At 41.2% G+C, this 21,241-nt stretch overlaps 1 protein-coding gene across 3 annotated transcripts in view; it reads right to left on the bottom strand.

The window, feature by feature from the left end:
* Window positions 1-21,241, bottom strand: part of LOC106578615 (receptor-type tyrosine-protein phosphatase N2) — a 278,389-nt gene that overhangs the window by 79,599 nt on the left and 177,549 nt on the right. For all 3 annotated transcript variants that reach the window (XR_006760698.1, XM_014157619.2, XM_045702162.1), the window contains one exon: window positions 18,060-18,124. Coding sequence is in view for 2 of the 3 variants with exons in the window: in XM_014157619.2 (XP_014013094.2) it covers window positions 18,060-18,124 (65 nt within the window). In the remaining variant the exon portion in view is untranslated. The remainder of the gene's footprint in view (window positions 1-18,059; window positions 18,125-21,241) is intronic.

Here is a 21,241-nt window from a genome sequence, read left to right as displayed (position 1 = left end):
AGAGGAGCTAGCCAACTACACAGCTAACACAATCACTTCAAACTGATGCTGGTAAGACAGCAATCTAGCTGCATTTCATGTTGTTTGACTTGTTTTCTATTGACATTTCTTGGTATATATCCATAAAAATGATGCTGATTCATGATTTCAACTGGTTGAGAAAAGCGGTCCGTCTCGTCCTGACACGTTAATTCATTCTCAACAGGACAGTGGAGATCAAATTTCAATATTGAAACAATGTTGCACGTGTCGAGAGACAGACAGCAACGTTTGTACAAACCCCCGTTGTTGCAAACCAAATGTTAGGCTTGAAGCAAGGGGAAATAATGTCTCGATGCTTTTTACATTGGAGATCAAGTTTTACAGTGGTGATCAAGGATTGACTGGCTGGGCTGATGGGACACTGGATGCGCAGGGATTTCTCGGATGGAACAGAAAACAAGATGCCAATATTTATGCTTACCCTTTCTATACAGGTTTTTTAGTACGGCTTTTAGTACGCATCTCAACCAATCACAATGCTTATTTTGACCAACCCGTTGTAGAATATGTTTTCTGTTATTGCAATGTAATTGTATTTTCCTTTGCCTTTTTGTTGGCCTCTAGTACAGAAACGGACTGGCCATAGGGCAGTCTAGGCAAATGCAAGATGGGCTGGTCCATCTTTAGCACAGTGGGCCTGTCAAAATGTTGTTGTTGTTGTATTGTGCAGAAATGTCATTATTTGGCTAATAACGGGGCCTCTAAGTAAAATTGGGTTGGTGTTAGAAATACCCGTGCCAGTTTGTGGTCCCAGTCTGTCCCTGCTGTAGTCTAGAATATAAATCAATAGTCCAGTATACCTCAGTTACTTCAGTATACCTTTAGTATACCTCTGTCAGAGCTCAGTGAATGTTTCAGTACCACGCCCCTCCCCCCACAAATACTGAGAACTTTTAGTGTGTAGTGGCATTGAGTCACAGAGTATACACGTGTAACCTGTAACCATGAGCAGATGTACTGGGCAAGGTTGTACCTTTAGTGAAGAATATCAAAATAGGAAAGAGTCATGCTGTTTATAGAGGAGGTGTGCACAGCACAGCATTGTACTGTACTGTGGCCCACCGCTGGAAAATGGCCCAGTCCTTGTGTTCAATTCCTACAGCTTTATAGTGAGAGTGTGCTTTCTGAAGGCATCTGTTGTTGCTCTTCAGAGTTGTCTGTGCTTGACACTTTGTCGTCACGCCGAGCCATCACAATCACCATGTCTAGTCTGACCACTCTCCTCAATGCCACCCCTGGCCACAATACTAATACTCTGGTTCTCCCTCATTCATTAACTCCCATCAATATCAAATTATAAGGAGAGTAAGATTTGTGCTAATTTGTGCTAACCCGTTACAGTAAGTATATTGCATCATTAAGGGCTCATATTGTACTATTAAAGGGCTTCATATAACAGATACACCATCTGCTTGTGAGTCTGTAGGATACTGCAGGATACTCCTGCTCCTGTCCATGTTAACTTGCCAGATGTATTAACTGGGCAGCCGCATGATAAATGGAAAAGGATGCTTTTTCTGGGTCGTGGGCCAGGATCAGCATCGGTTTCTAACCTGCCAGAGTCCTGCTAGCAGTCCCTTAGCATGCAGCGTGTCAGGCAAAATGGCACCCGTGTGTGCCCCCTCAACCGTGACATTTCAACTCCAGCATCCTCTCCAGCTGTGACCCCACGGGGGGTCTGCAGCCTTCCCACTCCTCGCTCCCCGATGCCAACCAACACATCTCAGATAAAACACACCATGCTCATTCTTCCCACAGACTCACTGCCTCTCCAATTCATATGCAGCAGAAAGGGCTAGTCATAGGTGCAGCATTTCCTCTAAGTCAATGGTTACTGAATTGACTATTCTTAGATATTTGAATGTATATTTCTATTGATTGGAAGATTATACATTTTGTAAATATATTATTAATTATATTAACCCAGCCAAATGTCTAATGTTTTTCTTTCAAACAGAATCATCAAACAATCATTAAATGTACAAAACATGATCTTTCTTTCCTCTCAGAACAGTACGGAATGTTCTCCAAATGAGCAATTAATATCAGATCCTAACTCCAGGTATGCCTCGAGCTAACAACCACAGTGGTTAGAGTAAGTCAAAGGTGTCCGTGTGAATACTTAGCATTGTTATGCTCTCATTAAAAACAAGACAGACGTTACTTTGGACAATGTCAGAGAAAGAGAGAGAGCGAGAGAATGAAAAATCGAGAGAGAGAAAGCGAGTCAACCGAGAACTACAGAAAGAAAGAGAGAGAGAGAGAGAGAGAGAGAGAGAGAGAGAGAGAGAGAGAGATGCTCTCTCTCCAAAATACCAAACCACATGGCACAGTATCAAAGGCATTTCTCCAGTCCAAAAGGTCAGGTGATGGTTAAAGGTTGCCGGAGTTACGGAGCCCACTGCAGCTTCGCTTTCATCAGTCTGCAACAGCTGGAGTCTCCAAAGAGAAGAGAGAGATCTGTACAGGACTGCAGGCACAGTGGGGCTGCTCCCACATGACATTTCTCATCCAGATCTATCTGCCACAGCCTTGGCATTTAAGGAACTTTTAGAACAGCCTCAATGGCTTGAATGGCTTCCTGGTCGGCACAGATGATGAAATTTTTATAGGAAGCGTTTTGAGTTTTCAGGTTGTTCGTGTTTTATATTTTTTTGGAAGATCATTGGTGGATCTTTAATGTGGGAATTAAGGGCCGTCATGGATGTTTTACAAAACATATGTTCTATTGTCACATACACTGTATACTGTAGGTGCAGTGAATTTTTTTTTTTTACAGGGTCAGCCATAGTGTTACGCCCCTGGAGCAAATTAGGGTTAAGTGCCTTGCTCAAGGACACATCAAAAGATTTTTCACCTGATCGATGCGGGTATTCGAACCAGCGACCTCATTTGAACGCACTGACACACACACAGGCAGAGACAAAGACACGCACACATGAACGCACAAACACACTCTCCTCACAACATACAGTAAGCAAATTACATCAATCCCTATGGTTGATTATAGTCTCGATTATAGCTGTTAATTTGTTAAATGTAAAAAAGTACTCAAATAAATTGTGCCTTTACGCCCATATAGGCTGGACAACAATTGGTGTATGACAAAATACAAATACATTTTATTTTCTTTCTTTGAGTAACAGTTTTAGGGTGGGTTGCACCAACATGGATTAACTCTTAAACTGGGTTAAATCAAGGTTTATCTCTTAATCATTTTATACAAAACTTTAAACCTAGTTTTAAATGAATCCTTTAAGACTGTAGCACTCTTACACAGTCGACAGTTGAAGACAGTAGAGTCCATAGACAACATAAAAAAAAGTTAATGTGCATGTCTGCCACTAATACACAAACATGAAATCAATTGAAATTAGATGCTAGGTCATTATTTACATAATTTGACTGTACTGCATATTTTCCTTCTGCGGAAGCTTAAAGGCACAAGCTTAAAAAAAATAAAAATACAAGTGAAGAAACATAAAGCTGAGAATCTTTGAAGCAGAGCATATAGCCATGCTACTTCAAGATCAATATGTTAACACTGTACGTATTTACTATTTACTATTTCCCTATGTATGCTTTTTTCCTTCGCTAGCTAGGGGTCAGAGCAGGTCTACTTTGATGTCTCCAGTAAAGAGATGAATTCCCTCCATGGGGTTTCACATTATATATACATGATATATTATAGTTGTACTATAGCTGGGTCACCAATAAGGTCATGGTAAATGGAGGGGGAGGGTTGTACTTTGCTTATATACAAATCACATTAACTCCTTATACAGTAGCTGGCCTATTATATGGAATAGTTTGGAAATAATCAAATGTTTTCTCTCCAAAATTCTGCTTGAAACTTAACTTTAAAATGTTGTTAAGGAGACATTTGACATTTTAGCATGATCATTTGGTAGTTTAATTTAGTAGACATTTAGTATACTTTTAGTAGACACCTCAGCTGTTCAATCAAACCTGCCAGTGATGTACTACAGTGTTGTGACATGGCTTTGGCAGAGAGCGCAGATAACAGCCATTAGAGATAGTGTTTCTGCTGGAGCTGTTAACCCCCCCCCCCCCCCCCCCTCTGGATGGTTGAGCTAACGTAGGCTAATGTGATTAGCATGAGTTTGTAAGTAACAAGAACATTTCCCAGGACATAGACATATCTGATATTGGCAGAAAGCATAAATTCTTGTTAATCTAACTGCACTGTCCAATTTACAGTAGCTATTACAGTGAAGTAATACCATGCTATTGTTTGAGGAGATTGCACAGTTATGAACTTGAAAATGTATTAATAAACCAATTAGGCACATTTGGGCATTCTTGATACATTTTGAACAGAAATGTAATGGTTCATTGGATCAGTCTAAACCTTTGCACATACACTGCTGCCATCTAGTGGCCAAAATCTAAATTGTGCTTGGGCTGGAATAATAAATTATGACCTTTCTCTTGCATTTCAAAGATGATGGTACAAAAAAAGACAAAGAAACACATTTTTTTTCTTTGTATTATCTTTTACCAGATATAATGTGTTATATTCTCCTACATGAATTTAACATTTCCACAAACTTCAAAGTGTTTCCTTTCAAATGGTATCAAGAATATGCAAATCCTTGCTTCAAGTCCTGAGTTACAGGCAGTTAGATTTGGGTATGTCATTTTAGGTGAAAATGGGAAAAAAGGGTCGTATCCTTAAGAGGTTGGTGTGAAGGACATTGGTTGTTGAGGGAATTGATAAATATGCTTGTCCTGGTAGCGATGAAGAGGTGATCTTTACACAGGCTGATAAAAGCTTTCAATGTCATATAGGTGTTTGTTGTGCATCTCAAATGGCACCCTATTCACTTTGTAGTGCACTATTTCTGACCATAGGCCATATTTCTGACCTAATAAAAGTATGTTTTCCATAATTCTTTGGGGACAGAGCATGTTTATAGCCAAATTAGAATGACAATGTGCTAAATGCAAAGCACTCAAAGGTGCAATATGTAGAAATCACTTTGCCATTACCTGGTTGCAAAGATTCCATCATGTTTGCCTAATTACAGTTTGTGACAATCAATGTACAAATCTAAACCACTGTGAAATATCTTTTCAATTACCAAAAATATCACCCACAAAGCTAGATACTGGACCTTTAAATTATACAGAAAATATCTAAGTAGTGATTATTATCAGACACTGAACATAATACAGCTAACTGCCGTCAGTTGGCTGACGTTTAACCTGTTAGGGCTAGGGGGCAGTATTGACACGGCCGGATAAAAAAAGTACCCGATTTAATCTGGTTACTACTCCTGCCCAGTAACTAGAATATGCATATAATTATTGGCTTTGGATAGAAAACACCCTAAAGTTTCTAAAACTGTTTGAATGGTGTCTGTGAGTATAACAGAACTCATATGGCAGGCCAAAACCTGAGAAGATTCCATGCAGGAAGTGGCCTGTCTGACAAGTTGTGTTTCATCTTGGCTCTTTTTATTGAAGACTGAGGATCTTTGCTATAATGTGACACTTCCTACGGCTCCCATAGGCTCTCAGAGCCCGGGAAAAAGCTGAACGATATCGAGGCAGCCTCTGGCTGAAACACTTTATCGCGTTTGGCAAGTGGCCGATCAGAGTACTATGGGCTTAGGCGCGTGCCCGAGTCGACCCCATGCTTTATTTTATTTTGTCTGTTTACCTAAACGCAGATTCCCGGTCGGAATATTATCGCTTTTTTATGAGAAAAATGGCATAAAAATTGATTTTAAACAGCGGTTGACATGCTTCGAAGTACGGTAATGGAATATTTAGACATTTTTTGTCACGAATTGCGCCATGCTCGTCACCCTTATTTACCCTTTCGGATAGTGTCTTGAACGCACGAACAAAACGCCGCTATTTGGATATAACGATGGATTATTTTGGACCAAACCAACATTTGTTATTGAAGTAGAAGTCCTGGGAGTGCATTCTGACGAAGACAGCAAAGGTAATAACATTTTTCTTATAGTAAATCTGACTTTGGTGAGTGCTAAACTTGCTGGGTGTCTAAATAGCTAGCCCTGTGATGCCGGGCTATCTACTGAGAATATTGCAAAATGTGCTATCACCGAAACGCTATTTTAAAATCGGACATATCGAGTGCATAGAGGAGTTCCGTATCTATAATTCTTAAAATAATTGTTATGCTTTTTGTGAACGTTTATCGTGAGTAATTTAGTACATTTTTTGTAAATTCACCGGAAGTTTGCGGGGGGTATGCTAGTTCTGAACGTTACATGCTAATGTAAAAAGCTGTTTTTTTTATATATAAATATGAACTTGATTGAACAAAACATGCATGTATTGTATAACATAATGTCCTAGGGTTGTCATCTGATGAAGATCATCAAAGGTTAGTGCTGCATTTAGCTGTCTTCTGGGTTTTTGTGACATTATATGCTAGCTTGAAAAATGGGTGTCATGCTTCGAAGACTCCCAGGACTTCTACTTCAATAACAAATGTTGGTTTGGTTCAAAATAATCCATAGTTATATCCAAACAGCGGCGTTTTGTTTGTGCGTTCAAGACACTATCCGAAAGGGTAAATAAGGGTGACGAGCATGGCGCAATTCGTGACAAAAAAATTCTAAATATTCCATTACCGTACTTCGAAGCATGTCAACCGCTGTTTAAAATCCATTTTTATGCCATTTTTCTCGTAAAAAAGCGATAATATTCCGACCGGGAATCTGCATTTAGGTAAACAGAGGAAAGAAAATAAAGCATTCGGTCGACTCGGGCACGCGCCTAAGCCCACAGTACTCTGAGCGGCCACTTGCCAAACGCGATAATGTGTTTCAGCCAGAGCCTGCCTCGATATCCTTCAGCTTTTTCCCGGGCTCTGAGAGCCTATGGGAGCCGTAGGAAGTGTCACGTTATTGCAAAGATCCTAAGTCTTCAATAAAAAGAGCCCAGATGAAACACAACTTGTCAGACAGGCCACTTCCTGCATGGAATCTTCTCAGGTTTTGGCCTGCCATATGAGTTCTGTTATACTCACAGACACCATTCAAACAGTTTTAGAAACTTTAGGGTGTTTTCTATCCAAAGCCAATAATTATATGCATATTCTAGTTACTGGGCAGGAGTAGTAACCAGATTAAATCGGGTACGTTTTTTATCCAGCCGTGTCAATACTGCCCCCTAGCCCTAACAGGCTAAGGTATTTGAATAACGCACCACGGGATTTCACTGGCTGTTACGTAGGTGGGACGAAATCGTCCCACTGGCCCTAGAGAAGTTAACTGACTTGCCTAGTTACATTTGTTTTTAAAACACTTTAAACCCCCTATGCTCTGTTGAGACCCCTTTTTCAAAGTCACTGAGATCTCTTCTTTTAGCCATTACCCTAAGCATGATGGGATGTTAATTGCTTTATTAACTCAGGAACCACACCTATGTGAAATAGGCTACCTATTATATGCCCCTTGTTGGTCATACCGCATATAAAGTAGGACTATCTGTGGCTTAGATGCGCTATAGGCACATCTCTCTCTGCATTATTGTGCACAGAATCCCGCCAATTTGTGCGTATTAATTGTGTCAATATTGTTTGCCATTTGTTTGTGAATGTCTATCAATTCCCCGTTTAAATACATTGAATGTTCATCTGTGAGGTTACTGCTAATCCACGCATTTCCCCATTGATTCAGAATGTTTGGTTACGGTCATTTCTGTTCAGTAATTAAGTATAATATACATTCTTACCGTTCTCATTCTCAAAGTGGAAATGTTGTTTGGAGAGCTCACAAAATGCGCAACTCTTGTTATAAAGAAGCTTTGGTTTATTTAGCTCTATTTACCTGTTTTATGTCAATGGCTTCATTGTCTTTTGTTTGGAGCACATGTCTGGTTTCTCCGTCTTGTTCAGCATTGTGTGAACAGCACGCGCTTGAACGCAAATAGATGTAGATAGATAGCCTGCCATTTGGCCTTCCGCAGTTTACTTTTAGGTTACTCACTTTTAGGTTACTCAAGGGGAGGCTGTATCTGAGTCTGGTATCTGAGTCTGGCGAGGTGCCTGTTCTTTATTGGTTATGATTGGTTTTGAATACTGACATGTGGAAGTCAGAACTTTGTATATACATTCAAAACATTAGGAACAACTTCTTAATATTGAGTTGCCCTCAGAACAGCCTCAATTCATTGGGGCAGGGACTACAAGGTGTGGAAAGCAGATTTAACAGGTGACATCAATAAGGGATCATAGCTTTCACTTGGATTCACACCCCATTTACACCTCTACCTGGCTGCCTCCTGCTGAATCTTTGTCCTTACGACTGCTAGAAGGCCCCTATTTTACACTATCATTTAGATGTTAAAATCTTTTCAAATGGCATTGCTCTCATGCTAGCCCTCACATTCATTATGGTGCAGGAAATTGGCAAGAAAGCCACCAAATCCAGTTGCCAGAGGTCATCATTGCCCGTGACCTTTCCCTGAGATGAGATTTGCCCGTGCTTCCCCAGGACTCTGATTGGGGGAGACCATGAGTGGTTTCCCCCATTCTAAGATAGTGGCATTTACCGTTGGCATTTATTCCTACATGACATATGATGGGATTATACGCTAATGTTTATTTCTCCTTCATCCACTTCCATTATAATTGTCATCCTTAAAGGTTCCAGAAAGACCGGTAATGCAATTCCGCAGCGAAAGCAGACAGATAGACCACAAACGCACATAGGCACGTGGACACAGACGTATACAAGTCTTGCTAATGTATGCTATTTGCGGAGACACACATCTACATCAGTGGAGGCTGCTGAGGGGAGGACGGCTCATAATAATGTCTGGATAATGGAGGCTCATAACAATAGCATTACCACGAGCCCGTCCCCCCCAATTAAGGTGCCACTAACCTCCTGTGATCTACAAAACATGAACACGTGCAATCACATACATACACACAAATGCACAAACACAACACACATGCACACACACGTGCACTCGTGCACACACACCGTGCGGAGACTCAGCTGAGATCCCTGCCTGTTAAACAGTGCATTCAGAAAGTATTCAGACAACTTGATTTTTTCCACATTTTGTTACGTTACAGCCTTATTCTAATATTGATTAAATCGTTTTTTTCTCTCATCAATCTACACACTATACCCTGATAAGACAAAGCAAAAACTGTTTTTTTGAAATTTGTGCCAATTTATTTAAAAAAATGTATTCAGACCCTTTACTCAGTACTTTGTTGAAGGACCTTTGGCAGCGACTACAGCCTAGAGTCTTCCTGGGTATGACTCTGCAAGCTTGGCACATGTATTTGGGGAGTTTCTTCCATTCTTCTCTGCAAATCCTCTCAAGCTCTGTCAGGTTGGATGGGGAGCGTTGCTGCACAGCTATTTTCAGGTCCCTCCAGAGATATTCGATCGGATTCATGTCTGGGCTCTGGCTGGGCCACTCAAGGACATTTAGAGACTTGTCCCGAAGCCACTCTTGCGTTGTCTTGGCTGTGTGCTTAGGGTCATTGTCTTGTTGGAAGGTGAACCTTTTTCCCAGTCTGAGGTCCTGAGTGCTCTGAAGCAGGTTTTCATCAAGGATCTCTCTGTCCTTTGCTCTGTTCATCTTTCCCTTGATCCTGACGAGTCTCCCAGTCCCTGCCGCTGAAAAACATCCCACTGCATGATGCTGCCACTACCATGCTTCATTGTAGGGATGGTGCCAAGTTTCCTCCAGACGAGTCGCTTGGCATTCAGGCCAAAGAGTTCAATTTTCGTTTCATCAGACCAGAGAATCTTGTTTCTCATGGTCTGAGAATAATTTAGGTGCCTTTTGGCAAACTCCAGGCGGGCTGTCATGTACCTTTTACTGAGGAGTGGCTTCCATCTGGCCACCCTACCATAAAGGCCTGATTGGTGGAGTGCTGCAGAGATGGTTGTCCTTCTGGAAGGTTCTCCCATTTCCACAGAGGAACTCTAGAGCTCCTTTCAGAGTGACCATTGTGTTCTTGTTCACCTCCCTGACCAAGGCCCTTCTCCCCTGATTGCTCAGTTTGGCCAGGCGGCCAGCTCTAGGAAGAGTCTTGGTGGTTCCAAACTTCTGCTATTTAAGAATGATGGAGGCCCCTGAGTTCTTCAATGCTGCAGAAATGTTTTGGTAGCCTTCCCTAGAGCTGTGCCTCAACACAATCCTGTCTCAGAGCTCTAAGGACAATTTCTTTGACCTCATGGCTTGGTTTTTGCTCTGACATGCAGTGTCAACTGTGAGACCTTATATAGACAGGTGTGTGCCTATCCAAATCATGTCCAATCAATTGAATTTACCACAGGTGGACTCTAATCAAGTTGTAGAAACATCTCAAGGTTGATCAATGCAAACAGGATGCACCTGAGCTCAATTTCTCATAGCAAAGGGTCTGAATACTTACATAAATAAGATTTTTCAGTTTAGAATTATTAATACATTTGCTAAAAATTCTCAAAACCTGTTTTTTCTTTGTCATCATGGGTTATTGTGTGTAGATTGATGAGGAAAAAAAGTTAATTCATGAATTTTAGAATAAGGCTGTAACATAACAAAAAGTGGAAAAAGTCAATGGGTCTGAATACTTTCTAAATGCCCTGTATATGATTTACAATTGGTTGAATAATCAGTTGACATGCACCTCAGGGAATTCTGTGCTTAGTAAGTGCCTATCCACATAAGCAGTTTGCAGGAGTTATCAAAAACATGAGGCTGCTGTCAGAATGTCAATGAATCTCAATTTACCCACCATCTTAATCAGATTGTGGACAGGTAACTGTAAACCTCCAGCCTCCTCCTCCTTCACTGTACTCAGAAATACTGATAAAAAATGACAACTGGAACGCTGATAAAAACATATATTCTAATAATAGTCGTTAATGTAAATGCAATGATTTTAAAATCAAAATGGTGAAAAACTTCAGGAAAAACCTTCAGGGATTATGTTGTATTTTAAGAACATGATACACAGCCTCCCACTGTAATGGCACCAAATGTTCAGGTGCTAAAAGCAGACATTACACATTACTACTCTCCCCCTCCCCCAATGTGACATTTTTTCTCTTCAGCTCCAATTTACCTACTCAACAATGCGACCAACTTTTCATTTAAAACATAACATTATGACACTTGAATAATGCAATCAAACCATATTGCACTCTTCAATAATGCAACAATTCATAATGTGCAGACAATTAAAGGGTTTATTTCTCGTTAATCCACACATTAAATTAGCTTGCACGAAAATAGCACAGCTGGCTAGCTACTGCTAGCTAGTAATGTTAGCATATCAAGCATAAAGGTTTACTCCTCTCATACAAATATAAAAGTACAGTACATAGTGTGGAAATACCTTCCTAGGTAGCAAGCTAAACAAAATTATTTCAAAATTTTTCTTAGCTACATCGTAATAGCTGCATCAGCTAGTTAGCTGACAGCCATGAATACGGCCACGCAAATGACTTTCAAAGCTGAAATCTATATTTAGTTTGTCTTCCGTATCAATTCTATTTGAACTATCATTTTATGGAAAAAACTATGAGAAAATATGGAAAAATGAATAATGAAATGTTAACTATATTAATCAGCCCGTGTAATCATCTGCCAGAGAGTAGCCACAATCGGCTCGAGTCCCAAGTAATATATTTGGGCCAGATAACTCACACCGAAATCGGACCGAGCTCAATCCCCACATCCCAGCCATAAGTAATACTGTCGAAGGCGAGCCAGACTTGGGCTACATGACGTCGGCTGAGTCTGACTCTCAGCCGAGTGCCCCAACTCTCAGCTGGAATCGGCCCAGATCCACTGTGCTAGCTGGGGAATGCTGACTTTGGATAATGTTAGCTGAACCATAGCTAGATATTTCTTAGGCCTACATTCCAACTTTAGTGTTTTAAACTTACCTTAGAGCAAACCAGGCTTAATTTTATAAATATCATGAAAGTCATTATATGAGGTAAAATGCAAACTGCGAATGAAAAGCAAACTGTTTGCATAGCTAGATTGTATTTTGCTTGGATGATCAGTGGAGTCAAGGGGAAAAAAAACACCATTGAGATGAGCTTTTTTAAAGCTATGGCATCAATTTCAGAGTGTAACAGGCTTTTACTGCAATTTTCAGGTGGAAACTCAATAAAACTCAAGTCTCAAATATAATAAAATGTCTATACATTTCATTTTTACTGTATCAGTGTTGGGCTCAACACGACAATTCTGTTTACACTGCCCTGCATGGAGGGGGGAAACTGAGGGCCAAGTGCAAGTGTCGTGTGTGACCTCCGGAGGTAGTAGTCAAGACTTGACAAGTTCACAAGTTTACATTACAGTAATAAGTATAGTCTCAGGATTTTATTCGATACCTCTTATGAATCTCCAACTTTCGTCAATGTAAAAAGGGCCTATGTCTGCATACAGCTGGCTAACGCAAACCTTTGCAACCCTTGGCTCCTGCACCATCTCTCTCTAGCTCTCTCTCTCTCCAGATGCTCAGTGACTCATCGACCCCTCCTGATCACGAACAGGACGGGAGGAGAGGAGAGTATGCACAGTCACGAAGCTCTGTGTGCCTTTTAGGAACGTCTCTCCATGAAACGGAGGACTGCTATGGTATCCATACTAGAGGCTGATTCTCCAAGCGGCTGCCTGGGGTGCTGCAAGGTGTGTGCACGTTGATATTCTCCATAGGATTTTCATTAACTGTCAATGTCAACATTTCACAGCCCTAGCGAAGAACTGATGATACAGTGCTAGGATTGAGATGAACAAAAACATTGTATATTTTAGGTATTCTATGTCCCCTCTTGGCCCTCTCACTTTTCCCTGAGAGAGTTTTTCACACATTCACAGGAGTGCTGTTAAGGAGACACTAATGTGATCTGGACAGCAATATCATTGGTAAAACATAATGACAACAAAATGACTTACAAAATGCCATGCTTATTTTAAAGAGCAACTGAACTCGAAAATCAACTTCTCAGGTTTAAAACGGCCTATTGATATTAGTCAGAAACATGTATTTCAGTGCCAAAATGGACAATAAAAATGTAAGTAGGATAATTTTGGTCATAAAGTCAGTATAATCCAAAACAGAGTTTTGTTAGATTTGAGTAACTTAGGTCATCATGATATACAGGAGAGTTGGGTTTTGATTTTGAACATGCCCACTTCCCCACTAACACTTGATAATGCCTAGGGAGAATTGTCATGCATGGAGAAACACCTGCAATGCATGCACTGCGCTGATTGAGCTCTATCCAAATCGTAGCAGCCAGAACCACTCAGTGACACAGACCTTCCCCTTACACAGCACCCCGGACTTGTTTACATAAGACAACACTTTGCCAATGTTATGTTGAAAGAACACTTGGCCCCTAAGACCATTTTGGAGTTGCCACTTGTTGATGTGTTCAATAGTGATAACTCGAGTATGCGAGGTGCTTGACTTGGACTGAAATAAGTGCCGGTACAGTGGTAGGCTTGATTACCAACAACGACGAGACGGCCTACAGGGAGAAGGTGAGGGCCCTCGGAGTGTGGTGTCAGGAAAATAACCTCATACTCAACGTCAACAAAACAAAGGAGATGATCGTGGACTTCAGGAAACAGCAGAGGGAGCACCTCCCCATCCACATCGATGGGACAGTAGTGGAGAAGGTGGAAAGTTTTAAGTTTCTCGGCGTACACATCGCCGACAAACTGAAATGGTCCACCCACACAGACAGCGTGGTGAAGAAGGCGCAACAGCGCCTCTTCAACCTCAGGAGGCTGAATAAATTTGGCTAGTGACCAAAAACACTCACAAACTTTTACAGATGCACAATCGAGAGCATCCTGTCGGACTGTATCACCGCCTGGTAAGGCAACTGCTCCGCCCACAACCGTAAGGCTCTTCAGAGGGTAGTGAGGTCTGCACAACGCATCACCGGGGGCAAACTACCTGCCCTCCAGGACACCTACACCACCCAATGTTGCAGGAAGGCCAAAAAGATCATCAAGGACAACAACCACCCGAGCCACTGCCTGTTCACCCCGCTATCATCCAGAAGGCGAGGTCAGTACAGGTGCATCAAAGCTGGGACTGAGAGACTGAAAAACAGCTTTTATATCAAGGCCATCAGACTGTTAAACAGCCATCACTAACATTGAGTGGCTGCTGCCAACATACTGACTCAAATCTCTAGCCACTTTAATAATAAAAAATTGGATGTAATAAATGTATCACTAGTCACTTTCAACAATGCCACTTTATATAATGTTTACATACCCTACATTACTCATCTGATATGTATATAATGTACTCTATACCATCTACTGCATCTTGCCTATGCCGTTCGGCCATCGCTCATCCATATATTTATATGCACATGTTCTAATTCATTTCTTTACACTTGTGTGTAAAAGGTAGTTGTTGTGAAATGGTTAGATTACTTGTTAGATATTAATGCATGGTCGGAACTAGAAGCACAAGCATTTCGCTACACTCACATTAACATCTGCTAACCATGTGTATGTGACCAATAAAATTTGATTTGATTTGGTAGCCTACTCATTTTGGGTGCCGGTACTGTTTATATTTAGGTGCAGGAACTCCATAATACTTTTCAGCTAATATTCTATAAGAGGTGCAGGAACTCAAAATTTAGATGATGTGCACTTGTGTCCCAATTGCCTCTTGTCCATTTTCTCAAATTCGAAACCCATTCGCAAGCATCTTGTCACAACGCAACCGGTTTTGTAACATGATTCCCTATGAAACGCTGCCAGACAGATGCACACTCTGGTAATAGATAGTGAGAAAGTTGTAAAACATAACGTCACCGAAGCACACACGTCACACTCGTCAGTGACTTGATGGCTTGCCTGCTTAATGCGCTTGTTAGCTACTACTAGCTAGCTTCATTGACAAACACATATGGAATTTAGCTAGCCAGTGATTTTGGGCACTGATGAACAGTGTGCATCTTGTGCTTTATTTTGGATAGTTTGACAGCTTGCTGATGAATGATCAAAAATCAGTCCTGCACAGCAGTAGACTCGATACTGTCTGCAGTGCACTAGCTACTAGTTTTCATGCACATTTGTTTACTTGAGAACTACTGCACTAAATACCTTAACCAGATGTAAAATTGCGTGGTAAAAATGTCAAAAATAATGACAAATTTCTTGATTTATCTTAAAAGAATTCTGACTATTTCGAGGTAGTGTTAGTGGCTATGTTGTTGATACTGTTTTTGGGTCTCTCCTGAGACACCGCAGCAGCTACAGTGTCTCAAAAGGGACAAACAACAGTAACTGCCAGAGTACGATAACACACCCACATTGAACCACACCCCCCAAGACTGAAATCAAAAGTTTCTTAATCTTAATGAGCAACATAAAAACACATGCAGAATCTGTGATTTCAGTCGCTCTTTAAATTGTGTTTTGTTTTTGTGGTAAATGTAGCTAATGAGTCGCAAAACAAGGACATTTTTAAGAAAATGGGTTCTAGAAAATCTATAGGAGGACCAGATATTGTGAAGTCTATCGATTAGGGTCCAATCTCCTCACTTTGACATTAGCTTATCTTGGTCAACATCTTCTACAATCGATGTCTGTGGTTTTTAAGCTGTTTTGTCATTTGGCCCCATTTTTAACAAAGTCAGACAGGGTTAAGACGGAGAGGCTATGGCTGTGTCCTAAATGGCACTGTGTTCCCTAGGTTAAACTATAAAGTAAATAGGGTGCCTAGAGCTCTGGTCAAAGTTAGTGCAACATAAAATAAATAGTTTGTCATTTGGGACACAATCTGTGTCAGCTCCACCCTCGATACTCTTAACAATTCCAGGTTGGTTTGTTCCATGCAGCTCCACTCTCGATCCTCTTAACAATTCCAGGTTGGTTCGTTCCATGCAAGAGCTGGCACATTCCAACCAGTCTCTGTAAGCCTGTGCTACAGTGTAGGAATCCTCCAATTTAATTGCAACAGGATTTAAACCCCATCACATCTAACTGGTTGTGCCTTTATTAACTTAATTTAATTTACTTTATTTGTCAATGTATTCAGTTATCTACTTAAAACTAGGGCACCATTTAAAACTTGTGTTTTGCAAGCTAATGCATAGTTACTGACCCATGCTTTGGCATCTAGCTGAGGTACCCACTAATAACAATATCAGCGGTCACCCCATAAATTCACCGACCAATAGTTGTGTTCAATTCCATTTAAACTAATGCATTCTGAGAGCACTCTCCACAGGCACTCTCAGCAGCATGTTCTGCCACCGTTTTCAGAAAATTATCAATCTGTCCCCATTCAGGGACTAAAAACCACTGGGATGAATTGAGTCTTATTTGGGTTCGGACTATGACAATGCCAATACAGAAAATGTATAATTACAGGGCTTGGCTCTCACTGTACTTCCCTCAAATACACATTTTCTAATCACACACACACACACACACATGGACATGCACAGACACACACACACACACACACACACACACACACACACACACACACACACACACACACACACACACACACACACACACACACACACACACACACACACACACACACACACACACACACACACACACACAGCATCTGTCTCTGATTTCCCCCTCCTGAGGTAAAGGATCTCTCCCTCACTCCGGTTCCCTATAATTGCAGCTAATTATCAACAAATAGGACAAATATGACAGATCACAGCCCTCCGTCACTGTTTGCCTTGTGCTTTCTGTGTGTTGGACAAGAGTGAAGATGGAGTAAGAGGAGAAAAAGACAGTCAGAGAGATAGAGGGCAAGAGAAAGGGAGAAAAGGGTAGATGAGGCGAAGGAAAAGAGGACTTAAAAAAGAGGGAGGTAAATGCGTAGGCATAAGCAAGAGATTCACAGTAGGATTAAATCAATCGAAAAGAGAATAGAGTGTGTGACAAAGTCCATAGAAGGGATTGACCCAGGAAAACGGTCCCGACTATGTTACCCTGTTGCCATTGACGACGGCAGCAGCCCACACACAGGCCACGTCCATTTAGTTCCCAGCATGCCTCGCGATGATCTTCATGGCTCACAGTGCCACCGCTGTCTGTCTCATTTCCATAGAAAAAATTCTAGGAGGGCTACAGCCCATCAATGGCTGCTTGATTAGATCCTCACCTTCCCCATACAACTTATGAATATTTATTAGCTGCGTCGCCATCGAATGAACGCACATTTCCCCTGCTCTCATCCCAGCACTCATCTTAAGTATCTTTCTGGACTCCTCTTAATTTTTGTAATGAATATGTCACAGCCAGCCATAATGTCTAGACATAAAATGACAGCTCTCCAGATAATCTGCTTATTGTTCCTTGTCTGCTATTTAAAGTGTCAAAACACACTGCAATTTGTCTTGTTGTTCTTTATTCTCCATGGGAACCAACAACCCTAAGGAGGACAGGAAATGAATACAGAGGATGTGTATCAAAGCGACACATTTAACAGGAAATACGTTTTGCATTCATTTCAGCTCATGATCAATGTCTGGTCGCATAATGGGGGCCTTGTAAAGGATGCGGGCGGTATGGATGGCCAAGCTGCCATATCTGGAGCCATATCACTGGAGAGAGCCCAGTGTACAGAGACACTATGGTTTCTATAAGATCTGTGAGCTTTCAGGTTTGGTTAAGTTCCTTTACAATGAAACATGATGCATGTTGGGTGTTGGACGATGAGCTCAGTATTCTCTTTAGGGACTTTACGTGGTAAGATCTAACTATACAATATCACACAAATGATATTCAATATACAGCCTCAGTTGAATACCATTGTAATGTCACATAACATCACATTGAAGCAATCCAGCATCAAGATGACTTCCAGATAAAGAAAACATTTTTGGGGGGTCAGTTCTTTACTTCGTTCGACACTGATATAGTCAGTGTTGGATGTTCACAGCGCAGAAATAGAGTAACTAGAAATGCCAACCCCATTCAAGTCAATAATACTATGGTTCCCAGCTTGAAACAGACGATGAAACAGGACTTACATCACTGACACCAGCCTCCAGGATCTTCACACCCGTTTCCTTCTCCAGCTGCTTCTTCTGCTGAACTGCTTGGGAAGACACCAGCACAAGACCAGAGTTGTGTGTGAGTGGAATTAGTAAGAAAAATAAAACATAATGGAATGAGTAAGTGGAAAGTGAAATGAATGAGTGGAAAGTGAAATGAGTGAGTGGAAAGTGGAATGAGTGAGTGGAAAGTGAAATGAGTGAGTGGAAAGTGAAATGAGTGAGTGGAAAGTGGAATGAGTGAGTGGAAAGTGGAATGAGTGAGTGGAAAGTGGAATGAGTGAGTGGAAAGTGAAATGAGTGAGTGGAATGAGTTCTGTGTATGTGAGGAGAATGAATATTTTTTTTTATCAACTCCTCCAAAATGTCCATTCATAATTCACACAATAATTCACATTTCCTGTTGCTGCAGAGCAATTTTGTCTGCTGTGAGAAACGGGTCAAATTAAGATTGTATATCTGTACCAATGAATGTTTAATATTTATTTGAATGTAAAAGTGCTAGTCGATGTACTGCGTAATTAATTTTGCTTGGTTCTTGCAGTAGTTAATAGGATCGCAATATGAGTTTGATCCATAAATCTATTAAAGTATTCCCCCGGTAGTTCTAAATGCAATATTTAACAAAGATATTCTCACACAAATCAAAGCAAGTGGCATGCAACATTTAAGATCATACACTCGGCAGACTTGGTTTTTTTCTGTGCATGTTGAGCTTTTGAAACACTCACTTTGATGGATACATTGATATTGAAAAACAAAATCAAAGGGGTCTTATGCCAAATGATATGGTGAAAAGAGAAAACAGAGTATAATTTGAATTGAGTTTGTTAGCATGTGAACTAGGAAATAGGGGGAAAAGAGAAAGAGGGAAAGCCAGAGAAAGGGAGAGGGTCCTTTAAATCCCATTTCCCCAGATTAAGAGTATGCAAATGGCCCTGAAGAGCTGAACCTTACCTCACTCTCCAAATTCTGCAAGGGCCTGTTTAATTAGTATTTTAATCAATTCCAATGATTCCACACACTTGGCAATTTATGCAGCATTCCATATAATTAAGCACGTTACTTTAGTGCCATCATTAGGAAGGCTAATTACAGCCCTCTCTCTCTCCTTCTCAGTTTATTGTCCGACATCCCGCAAGCGCTGATCACCCTATCGTCTCATCAGCGATCACCATAGTGATGGCGACGTCTTGAATATATAGTCAGGACTTATGGAATGAAGTCTGGCGGGAGGAGGGGGAGTAAAAGAATAGGGGGGAGCACACTCAGAGCACAGATATTCTATATGCCAGAAGGCATCAAGCAAGCTATAGTACAGTTCATTAAAATGTCAACACAAAGATTGCAGAGAGTATAGAAAATCAGTTGTGGGGAGTAGCAGCCATCTTTGATCTGTGTATCTACCTGGTGTGATTTAGGAGGGGCAAATGTGGGAGCCATCTTGGTTCGGGTGGCAGGTAGCCTCGAGGTCAGAGCACTGGGCCCATAGAGATAGATAGAGGACTCATCTTTATATCTGTGCCATTATAGCGTCTATGACAGCATGGCCAGCGCCATTGAGGCTACAACCCATAGGAATCCTCACCTAGTTGACTACTTTGACTACTTTAAAATGGCGGAAGAATGGTGGAAGCCCTCAATGGCACTGCACATGCTAAAATAGCCTTTTTTCCACTAGAGGCCTCTATCATTCTCTATGGTTGGGCCAGTAACCGAAAGGTCACTGGTTTTAATCCTGGAGCCGACAAGGTGAAACATCTGCCGCTGTGCCCTTGAGCAAGGAACTTAATCCCAATTGCTCCAGGCGTGCTGGACAATGGTGACCCTATCCATGTCCCGTCTCCCTGCGGGTGTCTTAGGGGGAGTTGGGATGTGCAAGAAACACATTTCCATTACACACTTGGAATGATGAACACTTGTACAAGTGTGTAACAGCACAAATATAAGCACCCCACAAATGATTATTATTCAACCTGGTGGTGCTGGTGTTATTTAGGAGTGGGTAATAAGGCAGCCATCTTGGATCAGTGTGTTATTTAGGAGTGGGTAATAAGGCAGCCATCTTGGATCAGTGTGTTATTTCGGAGGGGGAAATGAGGTAGGTAATTAGGGCCAGCTGGGTGGGAGGAGCGGGGCAACAGAAAGGTCACGCTCAGCATTTAGTCTTAAGGAGGACCCCTCATGGAGCTGATCACTTAGGTATAATAAGAAGTGGAGACTGCGTCCAATATGTGTAACTGTTGTTTTCAAGGTAATCTACTCATGTTCACATCCTCCGATTCATGGACCATCTATATCCGGGTTGCATCCGATTTAAACGGATCAACATCACATGCACACTAGCACTCAGTGCACACAGGGATTACCGGGAGCAGCGACGATTTCATTACGTCATCCAAAAACATGGCAGTCATTAGATTAATATAAAATGTTAATATTTTCGGCTGTGTGATGAAAAATAAAAAACGGCTTCAACAACAATTATTTGAGTAATTCAATAGATATTTTGTGCACAAAGGTGATGACTAAAGTGTCTTATTAGGAATTTTCAAATCAAACTTCTCTATGTGGCCTTCTAAGGAAATTTTATTTCTGGGCCTGGCATTTGTTAAACTGCAGTAACGAAGAAAAACTGTAGGGCCAGGGTTCTGGTGCTTCTAGACCAGAACCCTGGCCCCTTGGAGCTGGGGCTGAGTAGAGAGCCAGTCAAAACATTGAGTTGAGCCTGACATCAAAACACAGTCTAACTTCTATCTCCTGGCAGTTTGACTGACAAGCTAAAAGGACATAGCGTATGCTATAACCAAAGAAGCCTGAAGGACACTATCTATCTCTAGTTGAACTTTCAACTTTCAACTTTGGTTCTTTGGGAATTGTGGGAACGTATGATTTTTTTCACATTGGTTGTGGGAACGAAGCAAAACATTTAATGACTGGTAAAACAAAACATTCTGAGAACAGTAGTGGAAATTAGCCTGTTCTGGGAAAGTTTTTTGGGGGGTTGCAGGGAGGTTCTGAGAACATTTTATTCTGGTTCCTTGAAAGTTTCCCTGGGAGGGTTTATTAATCCTCTGAGAACTGAAATTATATTTTAAATTTATTTAACTAGGCAAGTCAGTTAAGAACACATTCCTATTTACAATGATGGTCTACCG

This window comes from Salmo salar, chromosome ssa19 (genome assembly GCF_905237065.1).
Source record: "Salmo salar chromosome ssa19, Ssal_v3.1, whole genome shotgun sequence".
Taxonomy (NCBI): domain Eukaryota; kingdom Metazoa; phylum Chordata; class Actinopteri; order Salmoniformes; family Salmonidae; genus Salmo; species Salmo salar.
This window is presented reverse-complemented; position numbering and strand designations above follow the sequence as displayed.